Source organism: Chaetura pelagica, unplaced genomic scaffold (genome assembly GCF_000747805.2).
Source record: "Chaetura pelagica isolate M959 unplaced genomic scaffold, ChaPel_1.0 scaffold275, whole genome shotgun sequence".
In the NCBI taxonomy this organism is placed as follows: Eukaryota; Metazoa; Chordata; class Aves; order Apodiformes; family Apodidae; genus Chaetura; species Chaetura pelagica.
The window spans coordinates 8,478,037-8,490,066 of NW_009953486.1; the positions used below are offsets into that span (position 1 = coordinate 8,478,037).

The following is a 12,030-nucleotide window of genomic DNA, read 5'->3' on the forward strand; positions in this document are numbered from 1 at the left end:
CCCCCAGGGAAGGACTCACTCACTTAGGACTTGGGCACTGGAATCATCAGAGCATGCACAGGAGGAAAACTGTGTGGCTGCTCACACTGTATGGGACCCTCTGGTTTAATTTTGGTTTTAGAAATACTGGTCAGTGTTACAACATCTGTTTGTTATTTTCTCAGAAGATCTTTCTCCACCTTCCACAGATTCCAATAAGGCTCTCCCAAAGTCCATCTGTCCTAGGTGGTTGTTAACTGGACAACCCTGTAAGCATCAAGCATCTTTGGGGAGATACCTTTTCCCCCATGAAATCTAGGGAGCTTTGCTGCTCTGGCTTCTGATACCCTACCTCGTTTTGGAGAGTAACCCTGGGAACAGGGTGGAGGCAACTGGATTATTTATGTGCAACTAATGTTGAGTGAGTGCATCAGAATCTGGCCCAGGGGAGGAAGGCAGCATGGCCAGGTGCTTCCAGCAGGGTGTGAAGGATGGGGTCTCATTGCCATCCCATGAGTAATTATCTTGTGAAGGATGAAGACTATTTCTTCAGGTTTGTGCATGAAGGGATGACTCAGGAGATGTGTTGGTGGGACTCGGTGCATTGCTCTGTGCTTTGGAAACAGGAAGGCAACACTTTGTTTCCAAACACGTTGGATGTTTTGCAAACCTGGGACAGTAACTGCTGCCTGGTTCTGTGCACTGAGGACACAGATGGGGGGTTGGGACCAAATTAATTTCTGACATAACTTGGGACATCAGTGGTGTTTCACCGTTGGTGAATGTGGCCAGTCTTAGGTTAGTGAGATTGACTCACTCCTGAGTGACCTGCTGAGTCACATGTCAGTGGACAAGTTGCATTGGAATATTATTGACATCTCTGAAAAATAGGCTTTGATTCTTAACTTCTTTTAAAATCAGATTGCTTGGGTACTTTCAATGAAAGCATTGCAAATTGACTGTGATTTTAATCACTATTTTATCCTTTTTTTTTTTTTTTTTAATTTTCAGTAAGAATCTAAAATATTTAATTTAAAAGCTCAGTCGTTGAAATAGATGGATTGAATGACTGAAAGATCTGATTCTTGGTTTAGGGAAGGTGAGTGACTAGATCCCTGTACTGGGACAGGTTGATGATACAACCTGGTGGAGCTGGCAAGGTGGAGTGGTCCAGGGTAGGGATGCACCAGATCCCTCCTGCTCTGCTGCTAAACCCCAGAGCCAGGTGGGAGCTGGCAGGGTGTTGCTCACCAGCCACAGCTTCTGCTGTGTGTTTGCCCTGGGGTCTCCTGGTCAGTGGGGACTCGTGTGGGGGGTCCAGCTGAAACCATCAAAGCCAATTGAATGTGGAACTTTGATCAGTCAAGTTAAAAAAAAATATAAAAATCCTTAATGTTCAACAAAATCCTTAATGATTGTGGAAAATGTACAATAAATTACGTTTGTTAGCACGTCACATCGTCCTGTTTGCTGTGTAGATTGAGAGGAGAAAAGCAAAGCCCATGGCCTCCCCTCCAGGCTTTATCCCCTGATCCCCAGGGGTTCCCCAGGAGGAGCAGGAGGACAGGGAGGTTTTCATCCCAGACTGACCTGTGAAGCAGGGGAGGAACAGGACTGGGAAGGCTCCAGCATCTCAGGACTGTTGAGCTAAAGAGGGGCAGCCCCTGCACCCACCTTTGCTGGGGACATCCTGCCCCACTGCGGCAGCTCCAGGCTGGGTTTGGGCATCTCCTTCTGCATGGATGTTCCTCACCATGCCTTGGTGAGGATGGGCTGAATGGCAAAGGGAAAATTGTTCCTTTTCCCAGCAGGCTGTCCCGTGGCCAAGGAACAGGCTGTGCCTTCGTGGCCAGGAGCCTCAGGAAGCAGCTCTGCTGTCCTACCATGGCTAGAGCTGCTGCTGCCGGCCGAGGCCGTCACTGGGACAGACGAGTGTCCCGTGGCCAAGGAACAGGCTGTGCCTTCGTGGCCAGGAGCCTCAGGAAGCAGTCCTGCTGTCCTACCATGGCTAGAGCTGCTGCTGCAGGCAGAGTCAGTCACTGGAACAGAGCAGCCTCTGTCCCTGCAGCCTGGAGGGCCTTTGGATCATCTAATCTCAAAGCTCAAAGGGTAACATCCAGTCCAGCTCTGCTGCAGGTGGTTGCAGATTTACTTAGGGTCTCAGCTCTGGCTCAGTGCATTCTGCTTGAAGATAGGTGGGTCTCACTTGGGCATGAAAGTAGAACTGAGACCACAAAGTTTGTGTAGAAGTCTCTAAAAACCACTCGCAGCACCCTGGCCTGTCTGTGGCACAGTCTGTCAAGGTTCAGAAGGTATTTCACAAATGCAGCCAGGACAGGTTTGTTATCTCTGTGTGGACATGGGAAACTGAGGCAGAGAGAGGACCAGTGGTTTGCCAAGGGTCACACAAGGTCACAGGCCTTGGCAGACCTGGGAAAGGTAGGAGGAGCACCTGCACCCTAAACCTCTGCTTTAGGCAAAGACCTGGCTTCTGCCAGCTCTCTCAGCAGCCTCTGTGTGTTTCCTGGGGCTCCCTGAGGATCTGGCTAAAGGTGTGTGAACAACCACATTACCTAATCCTGCTTTTTCATATCCAGGCTCAGTGACAGCAGGACTAGTCTGGCAAGCTTGATTTTAATTTTTTATTATTATTATTTTTTAAAGCAGATGTTAAGATTTAATATTTCTGGGGTTCAAAGGCAAACTGTGTAAATAATTTCTCTTTAGCTTCTGCTAGTACTAAAATTTACTGAAATCAGCTTTTTATGGTAAGTCAACCCTGTTACTCTTGAAAGGGTCTGTGATGTGAGCAGAGATATGAAAATTCCCAGGAAAGGGTATTGCAAGTGCTGTACTAACCTTCTGTAAGTTGGACTGTGTTATTTTAGAGGCACTTTGCCTGCCTATGCCCCGTTTCTCTGGGAATGCAAAACTCCAGCAACAGTCACAAAAGCCATTCACATTTGCAGCCTCCTTGTGAATTTTAATGAACAGGAAATGCCACTCATGCATTGAAATTCAACATCCAGAATATCTCTTGCTTTATTCCTTTGATGTTCCCTGTCCAATCCTGGACCCACATCCACATGTTCTCCTGAGACGCTCGGAGGAAAATCACCCTGGTTTATTTACAGTAGGAAAGCATTTTGTAGTATCTTTTATGCCAGAAGCATTCGAGTTGCTTTACAAGCAGTTCACACAGAGGTGCTGCTACATGGGTCTTTACAGAGGTGAGTGATTCTGGGGCTGTGCTCAGCCTGTTTGCAACCAGCAGCGATGCTAGGAGTTTGAGAGGGAAGAGGAAAGATTCCTGAAACAAATGAAAGCTCAGCATGGTAGGGGAAGTTCAGCTATTTAGTTCCCTTATCACATTGCTGGATATTGCTGGGACTTTTCTGTATTTCTCTAGGAGAAGCCTAGGAAGACATGGCCTGGCTCTGTGTCACCAGAAGTTTCTTGCATGGGATTTTAACAAGCAAAGAATCACCACTAATGGGCTCCTCTTTCCCACACCCTCAGTTTCTTGATTGGCAGAATAACGTCATCAAGAGGTGCTGATGAGATTGCCATGGAGAAATATCTTCAGCCTTAAATCATCCTATTTTTAGCTCTCTGTTCACTTTCTTCATTCAGTTATTTTCTTAACTTGCGTAGTTCCTGTAACCCCTGCTCTCCCTGTGATGTTACAGCTGCTCCTTTCCCCTGCACCCCCACCTGTGGTTGCCACCACCACCGGGTCACCCTCCCACTACAGGCTGACCTCTCAGGTCTCTTGGTGGGAGGCTCGTGTTGGGACTGCCCTAAGACCCCCTCTGGGAGGGTGGCAGCCTGCAAAACAGAAGTGGATTTAAAATTTCTGTCCTGGTGAAGCTCAGTCCCTACCCCCTAATGGCAGCAAACCCAGGCTGTGCTCCCTGGCACTGCTGCAGACAAGCCCCTCTCTTGTCTTACAGTTCCAGCAGGCAAGTCGCAGGCATGTGGCTCTCTTCTTTGTTTCCTACTGTAGTGTTCAATAGTCTGAATCAGGTATGATAGAGAAGGAAAATAGAGCTTGAGCTCTGTAAAGACAGGAGCCCCTTTATGCCACCTCGGAGCAGCCAGGGGCCCGGCGGGCACATCCCTGCGTGTCTCCTGCTCTGCCTCAGTGCTCCTTACAACTCTCCCATCCGCAGGCATCTCAAGTTCCTGAGCCGAAACGAGCCTGGACCTGGCGGGCCGTTAGCTGAATGTCACCACAAGGTGTCACAGTCTCCTCGCCGAGCTGCCCTGTCCTGCCCGGGCCCTGCTCCTCCTCTCCCGCTCCGGGATCCGTGTTCTCGGCCTGTTCTCTGTGTCCTGGGGAAAGGAAGGCACGGGTGGTTCTAGCCCGGTGACAGGTCATCAGTTCGGGGTACAAAACAGAAGATATCCTAGATTTAGGATAGTCCAGCCTGCAGAGATCAGTTCTGAGCTGAGCCAGAGGAAAAACCTGGCTTTGCCTTGGCACTCAAGTGCTTCTTGGTGCTGGCTGGAGTTCCTGGGCAAGCACAGCTCCCCTGCAGACTTCAGATCCTCTCTGCCAGGTGATGTAGGAGGCTCAGAAAACATCAGTTTGATGTGGACTTGAGGGTTTTTTCTTGTTCTTTATTACTAACATTTTTGTGTGGAGCAGAAAGCTCAGGCTGGCTGGAGTGCCAGGGGCTCACAGGTACAGGGAGAAGGAAGTTTAATCTCAGAATAGCAACTAAGGAGAACCTGGTGAGTTTTGCAGAACACAGGTATGGGCCTTCTGGGGTGCTCCTTTATAGTCTGAAAATTGAATTAAAGACCTAATTCATGGCCTGTGCCAGCAATGGCTGCGGATGCTCCAGAAAACGCCCTTTCTCTCACGCCTGCCTGGCTGGAGCAGCTTCCTGGCTGGAGCCAGAGCTTCCCGTTCCGTGCCTGTGCTCCAGGGCACCAGGAGGACCCTTTGCGCTCCCCCTGCTCCCTGCACAGCCCCGTGTGCTCTGACCCCAGGGGAGGACCGGCCTGACCTCCAGCCCTGTGCCCTCCCCAGCCCCGGGGAGCAGGGGAACATCCCGGCGGTTCCCAGGGGCAGGGCTGGGGCAGGGACAGCGGGTCCCTGTGTCACCTCTGCCTGCCAGGGGGAGCTCAGGGTGAGAGTGTCTGGCCAAGGGGCAGGTCTGGGGGTGCCAGGGAAGGCTCCTGTGAGCCATGAGCTCAGTGCCAGAGGGAGGACAGTGGTTGTGCACCTTTCCTGGGTGGCATCCTCCTTGGGAAACTCACCAGAGGAGCAAACACCACGGGCTGGTCCTTGCCTGCCAGGGGGTGGGTTTGGTGGCTGAGACCTTTGTGCCCTGCCCACCCCAGGGGACAGGCAAGTTGATCCCATTGGGACCACATGTCCTGGCTTGTTCACCTTGGAATTTCTCAGCAGTTTGGGAATCCTGCTCACATGGTAGGGTTTTCTTTACAGGTGATTTGCTTGCTATAGGAAATTGGCAAAGGTTCAACTTTGAAGTTTCATCTTCCTCTGCCAGGACAAGGAAATGAGCCTTGAAGCAGTTTGTGAACCCTGCACATCAGCTCACAGTTTCAGCAGGGAGAAGCAGCCTGCCAGAAGAGATGAACCTGCTCGTGGTTTGCTGGATCCTGCCATGTCCTTGGCTCCATGACTGAAGTCTGAAAGAGGAAAAGCTCCCCTTCTCTCTGAGGGAAATCCCAGCCTTGCTGCTTGCTGGTGGGTAGTGAGAGAAGTCAGCTGATTCCCTGACAAGGGATGGTGACACCCCATGCTCCATGTGATGCTTATTTCATCTTCGTCAGTCCATATGTCATTGACTCACTTTGTTTTCAGCTGTGTGTCAGGAAAACAAGCCTTCCCTGCCACGAAGGTAAGATCAGAAGTGCAAGGCCCAGGCAGTGCTGTGTGTCCTGGCTCTGTCCTGCAGTGGGGTTATTCCCTGGCCTTCACACACCAGGTTTGCCCACTCACTTCAGGAATTGCCAGCATTTCTGATCTGAATTGCCTTAAAACATTCTTTTTTTTTCTTTTTTCTTTTTTTTTGGGGGGGGCCTGGCTCCCTGGTGCCTTGGTTTCCTATCCTGTGGCTCCCAGCAGCTGCATCCAGGATCCTCTCTCAGAGCAATAAAGCATGGAGAATTTTCAAGCAAGACTGGGGCACCTCTTTGCCACTGGGTATGTAGATGCTTTAATCCGTCTCCTTCCCTCTGTCTCGACAGCTGTTGTATGGCCTTTTTCCACTGAAAAACCTCCTTTGCTCATCAAAATTCTCCCTCAAAGGATAACTGAGGCTGCTGTCAGGCAGGGGGGGCAGGGGTTGCCTGGCTGGGTTTAATCCTGGGAAGAGACTTCTTCTCCCCACCAGGTTTTCTGGTCTCTGGAGACCAGACTCCATATGTGAGGCCTGAGAAATTATATTCTTTCCCAAAAGTTTGTTTCCATTAGATATTGAAATAGCTTTATGGGACATTTCATCCTGCCTGCAGGGGCCAAATTCTTATCCCTGGAGGTTTCCCCTGGCACTGGAGCTTCAGTGTGAAACTGTTCTCTGTGATCAGTTCTGTATTTGTCAACCTTAAACCTGAAGATTTTTGTTTGGTCTCCTCTTAAGAGGCAGAGAGAGCAGAAACTCCCACTCAACTGCCTCTTATCCATTGAACATCTTGTAATTACAGAGCTGGTCTAACTGTTTCCACAGCAGCCTCCTCCAGCATCCTCTAAATAACCACTAATCAAGTCTTAGCCACTGTTAAGGAGTTGGCCCCTCTGAACGACTTTATTAGGATTTTTATAGAATAATACAGTCCTGCCCTGTGCTTGCATTAGAGGGGGAGCAGCCAGAGGATACTTGGCATTTGCTCTGTGAAGAAATGCTGTGAACTTCCCTATCCTGCATGCTTCCAGGGAAGATCTCAGTCCCAGCTACTCAGGTTAGCAGAGAAGTGGAGACCAGGGGCACTCAGAGAAGGACATTACAAAGACCCATGAGTGATCATGTCGAGAAAGCCCCCTAATTAGTGCCTTTCCAAACTTCCTCTGCTAACACCCAGGTACTTGTTCTTGCACAGGATGAGAGCCCGTGATTACTGTGAAGACTTTCTGCTCCCAAAGGTGCACAGGACCGTGTCAGACCTGTGGTTGGTTTACTCCAAGCCTGTCCCAGCAAACAGCAGAGAACAGGGCACCTTGTTCCTGCAGTGCTCCTGCGTGACAGCCGTGATAGGAGGCCTCTTCTACAACTGGATGTTTGCATCCCTGGAGTATTCCTGGCATTTCTCTGTTGCAATGGCCACCTCTTTCAGTCTGCTTCTTCTCCTGACCCTTTTCCTGGTGCATCCTGCCCGCTGTGTCTTCAGTATGATCATGCCTACGTTAGGCACCAAGCAAGGCCAGAAGCTTCTCTTGTCGACCTGCATCATGATAGCAGCAGTGAACTTGACACCCAACATCTTGAGCAACATTAAAACCATCCTGCAACTTATCAGTTGCATCTGCAAGAATTCCTCTGAGAGCCTTTTAAACTCAACTGCTCTGCTAGGGACAGCTTCCTGGGAGTTTGGGAGTGTGATCCAAGAAAACATTGATTCCATTAATATTCACAGGCCCATGAATGGTCATTTTCAGTTCTCACTGCTTACGAACAGCTCCTTGATTTACCAGCAATTGCACCTTGCTGGTGAGAAAATTGGGAGGGACTTTTTGGCTGTTGAGGTACTGGTCAAAGACTCTGTACGAGTAGGCAACAGGCTGGTTGCTGGCTTCTCCATGCTCTATCTCTGCTTTGAGTCCAGCTGGTATTTGAAAAACTACCTCACCAACCTCCGCTTTGACAATTTTTATGTCACCAAGAAGCTGGAGTCTTTAGCTGCGGAGAGAAAAGCATCTCATCTGCTGGTGGGCTCAACCAAAAACCTCCTTCGACCGACAGGCTTGAAGTTGTCCCGGGAAGAAGCGTTGCTGTGCCTTGTGCAATCCATGCTCCTCACCGTGGCCCTGCTGCTGCTGCTGCTGCTGGTGGCCATGGACCACCTGGCGTTCCGCGTGGCCGACACGGCGGTGGGAAGGGCTGCTCAGTTCTCTGCAGTGCCCGTCACTCTCAGCATCAAGTACAGTGTGAGTGCTGGGGGTCCCTCTGCTCCTCTGCCCACTGTGTGCCACGTCATGGGGGGGTGGTGGGGATTGCTTCAGCCTTAGTCACACCAGCATCACTTCCCTCCCCAGCAGCAGAACTGGGCAAGCCATGGGACAGGCTCTGGGGGGAAGGAGGAGAGGTACAAGCTCTGTTGCTCCTTCCAGTGCATCCTACAGCAGCATGTACCTGCTCCAAACTGCAGCCCCTTGGGAGCAGGGAGGGGAGCACAGCACGTGGCAGTCAGACATCCCTGTATCTCCAGGGCCCTGCCCTAGGCAGGGTGGAGGAATGGGTGTCCCTCTGGCACTGTCCTCCCACCACAGAGCAGGTGGGAGCTCAAAAGGATGGAAGGGGGGGATGTGAATATGTCTTAGGTGTCAGGATGTATTGTCTTATTGCTTTGGCAGCTCTTTAAAGAGGAAGCCCCTTGCTCCCTGGATTTGTTATCACCCTGTACAACCCTTTTCACAAACCTTCCCAGTTTCTATTTGTATGATATCCTTTATCTGCACTAGTTCTGGTTTAGTTTTTTAGCTTTTCTCTTCTGCCACAGAGCCTGCCCCCCTCCCCAGCCCCGGGGCTCCTTAGCACAGACACCTGCTTTACAGTAAAATAATTAGGGCTCAGAAAAACCCCCTAATGATCAGACAAGCAGCCACTAGTGCCACTGGATTCTGGATTCTGTCTTGCATTGTAAATTCCACACAGCCAATACCTGTTATGATCTCTGTAACAGCAGGGAAGGAGGACAGCCAGGACTGGGTCTCACCCTGCCAAGTGCTTGGTGCCTACACATCATGCTGTTATTCTCTCTCAGCCTGAAGTGTGTAGGCACCTGGATGTCCTTCTCTTAGTGCACCCAAACAAGCTGTGACAGTGGTTACACACCCCCAGGCTGATGCTTTTATAGTAACCAGTTGGTTTTCATTCATTTATACCCCATTGATCTTTCAACTCTCTTTATTTCAGGCTGAAATAAGTATCCTGCCCTCTACTTTGAAACTTTTCGGGCTTTCTTCTCATTTATCACCTTGGGACTTTGAAAGAAGTTACCACCATTATCTGAACTTCAGCTCTGCCCACTGCAGGATCAGCCCCCCGACACCTCCCAACCCCTCTGTGCTGCTTGTCCTGGGGCTGCTCTTCTGCATCCTCTATGCCACCACATTCCTGGGGACCTACGCCCGCCGCCTGTGCAGAAAGATTGCAGGCTCCTTCTTCGAGGGCTGGGAGGAGAAACGAGCACTTTACCTCTACAAGAAGCTGTCCAAGAAGCACAAGAAGGAGCAAAACTGTGTGAAAAAATAAGGGTACTTTGGGAAATGCAGGGGATGCCTTGAGAGCTGTGGTTAGTGGCTGGGGACTCTTCAAGGTCTTTTCCAACCTAAATGATTCTATCATTCCAATTTAGGCCAAGTTCCTGGAGGACCTCAGGAGTGGTGGACAGAAACTTGATGTTTGAGTCAGTGATCTTCAGGGAACAGGGATGCAGCAGGATCTGGGGGACTGGACTTGTCTGAACCAGGCTGGTTTTACATGTTGGGTTGTTTCAAACTCAGAAAATATGGTGGTGTATCCAAGGTGCAAAAATCCATCACTGGGGCAGCATCTGGGGTTGATTTTGGGAGAGAGACAAATCAGACACCTCTGTGAGGTCAAGGGCCAGAGGAGGGGGTGTGTGTGGGGGTAAATCAGGAGCAGGTTAAAAACAAAGCAACTTCACAGCTTCATTTCTTCAAAGCAGCTCTGTTATTTTCCTTCTTTCTCTCATTAGAGTCTTCATTAAGGCAATTATTTGACATAATGTGCCTCAATAAGATTAAATTACAGAAGTGAAGTGGCAGCTGCAGCCAGATGCACAGAATTCTCTCAGCTTCTGAGGTGCTTAAAACAAAGTAAGTCTAGATTTATTTGTTTTGAAGCATCCATCTAACAAAGACCTGGTGCATTCAGCTCCCCAGGTTTCTTCATTCCCTGCTGTTCTATTGATTAATCCAAACACCTTTCTACCTCTACAGCAAGTAGGGGGCCTTGTTATGTATTTCTGTAAAAAATGCCCCGTGCTCCACTGTCTGGGGAAAGCAAAGAGACTTCCACGTGCCCATTGAGTACCCAAAATGATTTGGAGCCAGAGGTTAAAGTAGCTGGGAGAAGAGGGGAGCCCCTTCAGCCAGCAGAGCACCCCAGCAGCAAGTTGCCTTCCTTCCACCCAGCACATCTTTAAAAAAAGCTTTTCCTTGAGGAGGCATTTTATTACTAAATTTGCAAGAGATGCACATTAACCTGTAAGAAATTATGATACTTCTTTTTTTTTTTTTTTTTTTAAATTGCCAGCAGCATGAGGTCTTTAGAGGAGATGGGAGCACAGGGAGGGGAGGCTCAAATGGTGAAGTGCTGGGACTGGCTTGGTTTTAGAGATGGGCCCTCCAGGCTCAGAATGGTGTTTGGAGCAAATGAGACCACAGAGATGGACTAAGAGGACTAAGTGTCCTCTGAATGTCCCATTGCATCCTCCAGACAGGTGCTGCCCAGCTCCAGGCAGGGCAGATGAGCAGCCTGTGAGGCAGCTCCTGAAATACCCATTTTCAGCCTCAGAAATCATATTTATTAGGATAAAAACTGACTCCAGTCCCGGGCAGTTATTTCCATCTTCTCTAGAACCCTCTTCAGCTCCCACTGAATTTTAACCACTCAAGACTAATTCTGGGAACTTTGCACTTCTCAATTGTTAAAATTCATCATCAGACAAGCCTTGATTAATATAATTAAAGCTGCTTGGAAGGATAATAACCAGCGCAAGGTACTGCCACTCTGCCCTGGCCCTGAGTCACAGCCTGCATAAACCCTTTGTGAGGCAGAGATGTGCTCCCACTTCCACTTTGCAGAAGAGACTAAGGATGCTGTTTTATGAAGTTCTTTGGTGGGTATCACAACAGTTTCAGCAGGTTCAGTGACAGGGAACCATGGGCAGCAGAGGCTTGTTTTCTTCCTGCATTTAGGGGTCAATTTCCCTGCCCTGGACACCTGCCCTAGGTGGGTTGTGCCCCAGGTGTCACCCCTCTCCTCAGCCCTGTAACCCTCACGTAGGGCTTTTGGCTTCAACGGCTAAATCAGCAAGGGAAGCCTTTGAGTTTGGAAGGTGAACACCTTGCAAAGTGCTGGTGAGGAGGGAAGGGTTATGGGGTTGCAAAAAATTATGGCTTTTGTCCAGGTGATGGTGTTTGTTACTTAGAAAGGAAGGAAATAAGTGTCGTGAAGTGTTACCCTGTGCTGCGAATTGTCAGCTCCTCAGTGTCAGAAGGTTGTGGGGGTTTTTTAAAATGTAGGAAGGAAAAGGTCACTTTGACACCCAGTATTGTTATTTTAGAGGTGAAGTTTTACTGATGTGGAAACACAGCATGTTGAATATGAATGCTGAATATCCCTGAGTCAATGCCCATGGAAAAATGTTTATACAGAGTGAGTTGGTGTCATCAAATACAGCCATACCTCATTCATAGTGAAGTGATGAGTCTGTTTTGAAGAAAAGGGATGTTGAAAGCTGGCTCTTTGCCATTGTGCCACTTAACACAGAGCCCAGATTTTCATCTGAGAAACTAAACCCAGGGAACTGTGACAAATGGGTCACTTGAGTGGGAGAGTTGGAGAAGAGCTCTGAGTCATTTCCAGCCTGTGGGACCAGTGAGGAGAGTCATGGAGAAACCACAGGAATGGAATTAAACTTGAAGGAGTGTGTGGCAGAGGTGAGACCTGGGGCAGCCTGCATGGGTGAGCAGAGTGAACCTGCCAGCATGGCTGGAAGTGGCTTAATCCCCGCAGTAATTTGTTTTTTTCACCTCCCTTGGGGTTGTCAGCAGGACCCCAGGAAGAGAAATAGGAAAGGAGGCCCTGAGGAGCAGAGGTTGTTCAGCAG

The 12,030-nt window shown here is 49.4% G+C and overlaps 1 protein-coding gene across 1 annotated transcript; it reads left to right on the forward strand.

Moving 5' to 3' along the window:
- Positions 1-7,054: 7,054 nt before the first annotated feature.
- OCSTAMP (osteoclast stimulatory transmembrane protein) lies at positions 7,055-9,425 on the forward strand. The gene is made up of 2 exons (XM_009998775.1): positions 7,055-8,098; positions 9,087-9,425. Exons 1-2 carry the CDS (start codon positions 7,055-7,057, stop codon positions 9,423-9,425), a joined length of 1,383 nt encoding a protein of 460 aa, XP_009997077.1.
- The last annotated feature ends 2,605 nt before the right edge of the window (positions 9,426-12,030 follow it).

Bases quoted from the DNA above. Each gene is read 5' to 3' on its own strand.
- OCSTAMP (XM_009998775.1), top strand. From the start codon at position 7,055: ATGAGAGCCCGTGATTACTGTGAAGACTTTCTGCTCCCAAAGGTGCAC. The intron at 8,099-9,086 runs GTGAGTGCTGGG...TCTTTATTTCAG, and splicing joins CTCTCAGCATCAAGTACAGT to GCTGAAATAAGTATCCTGCC.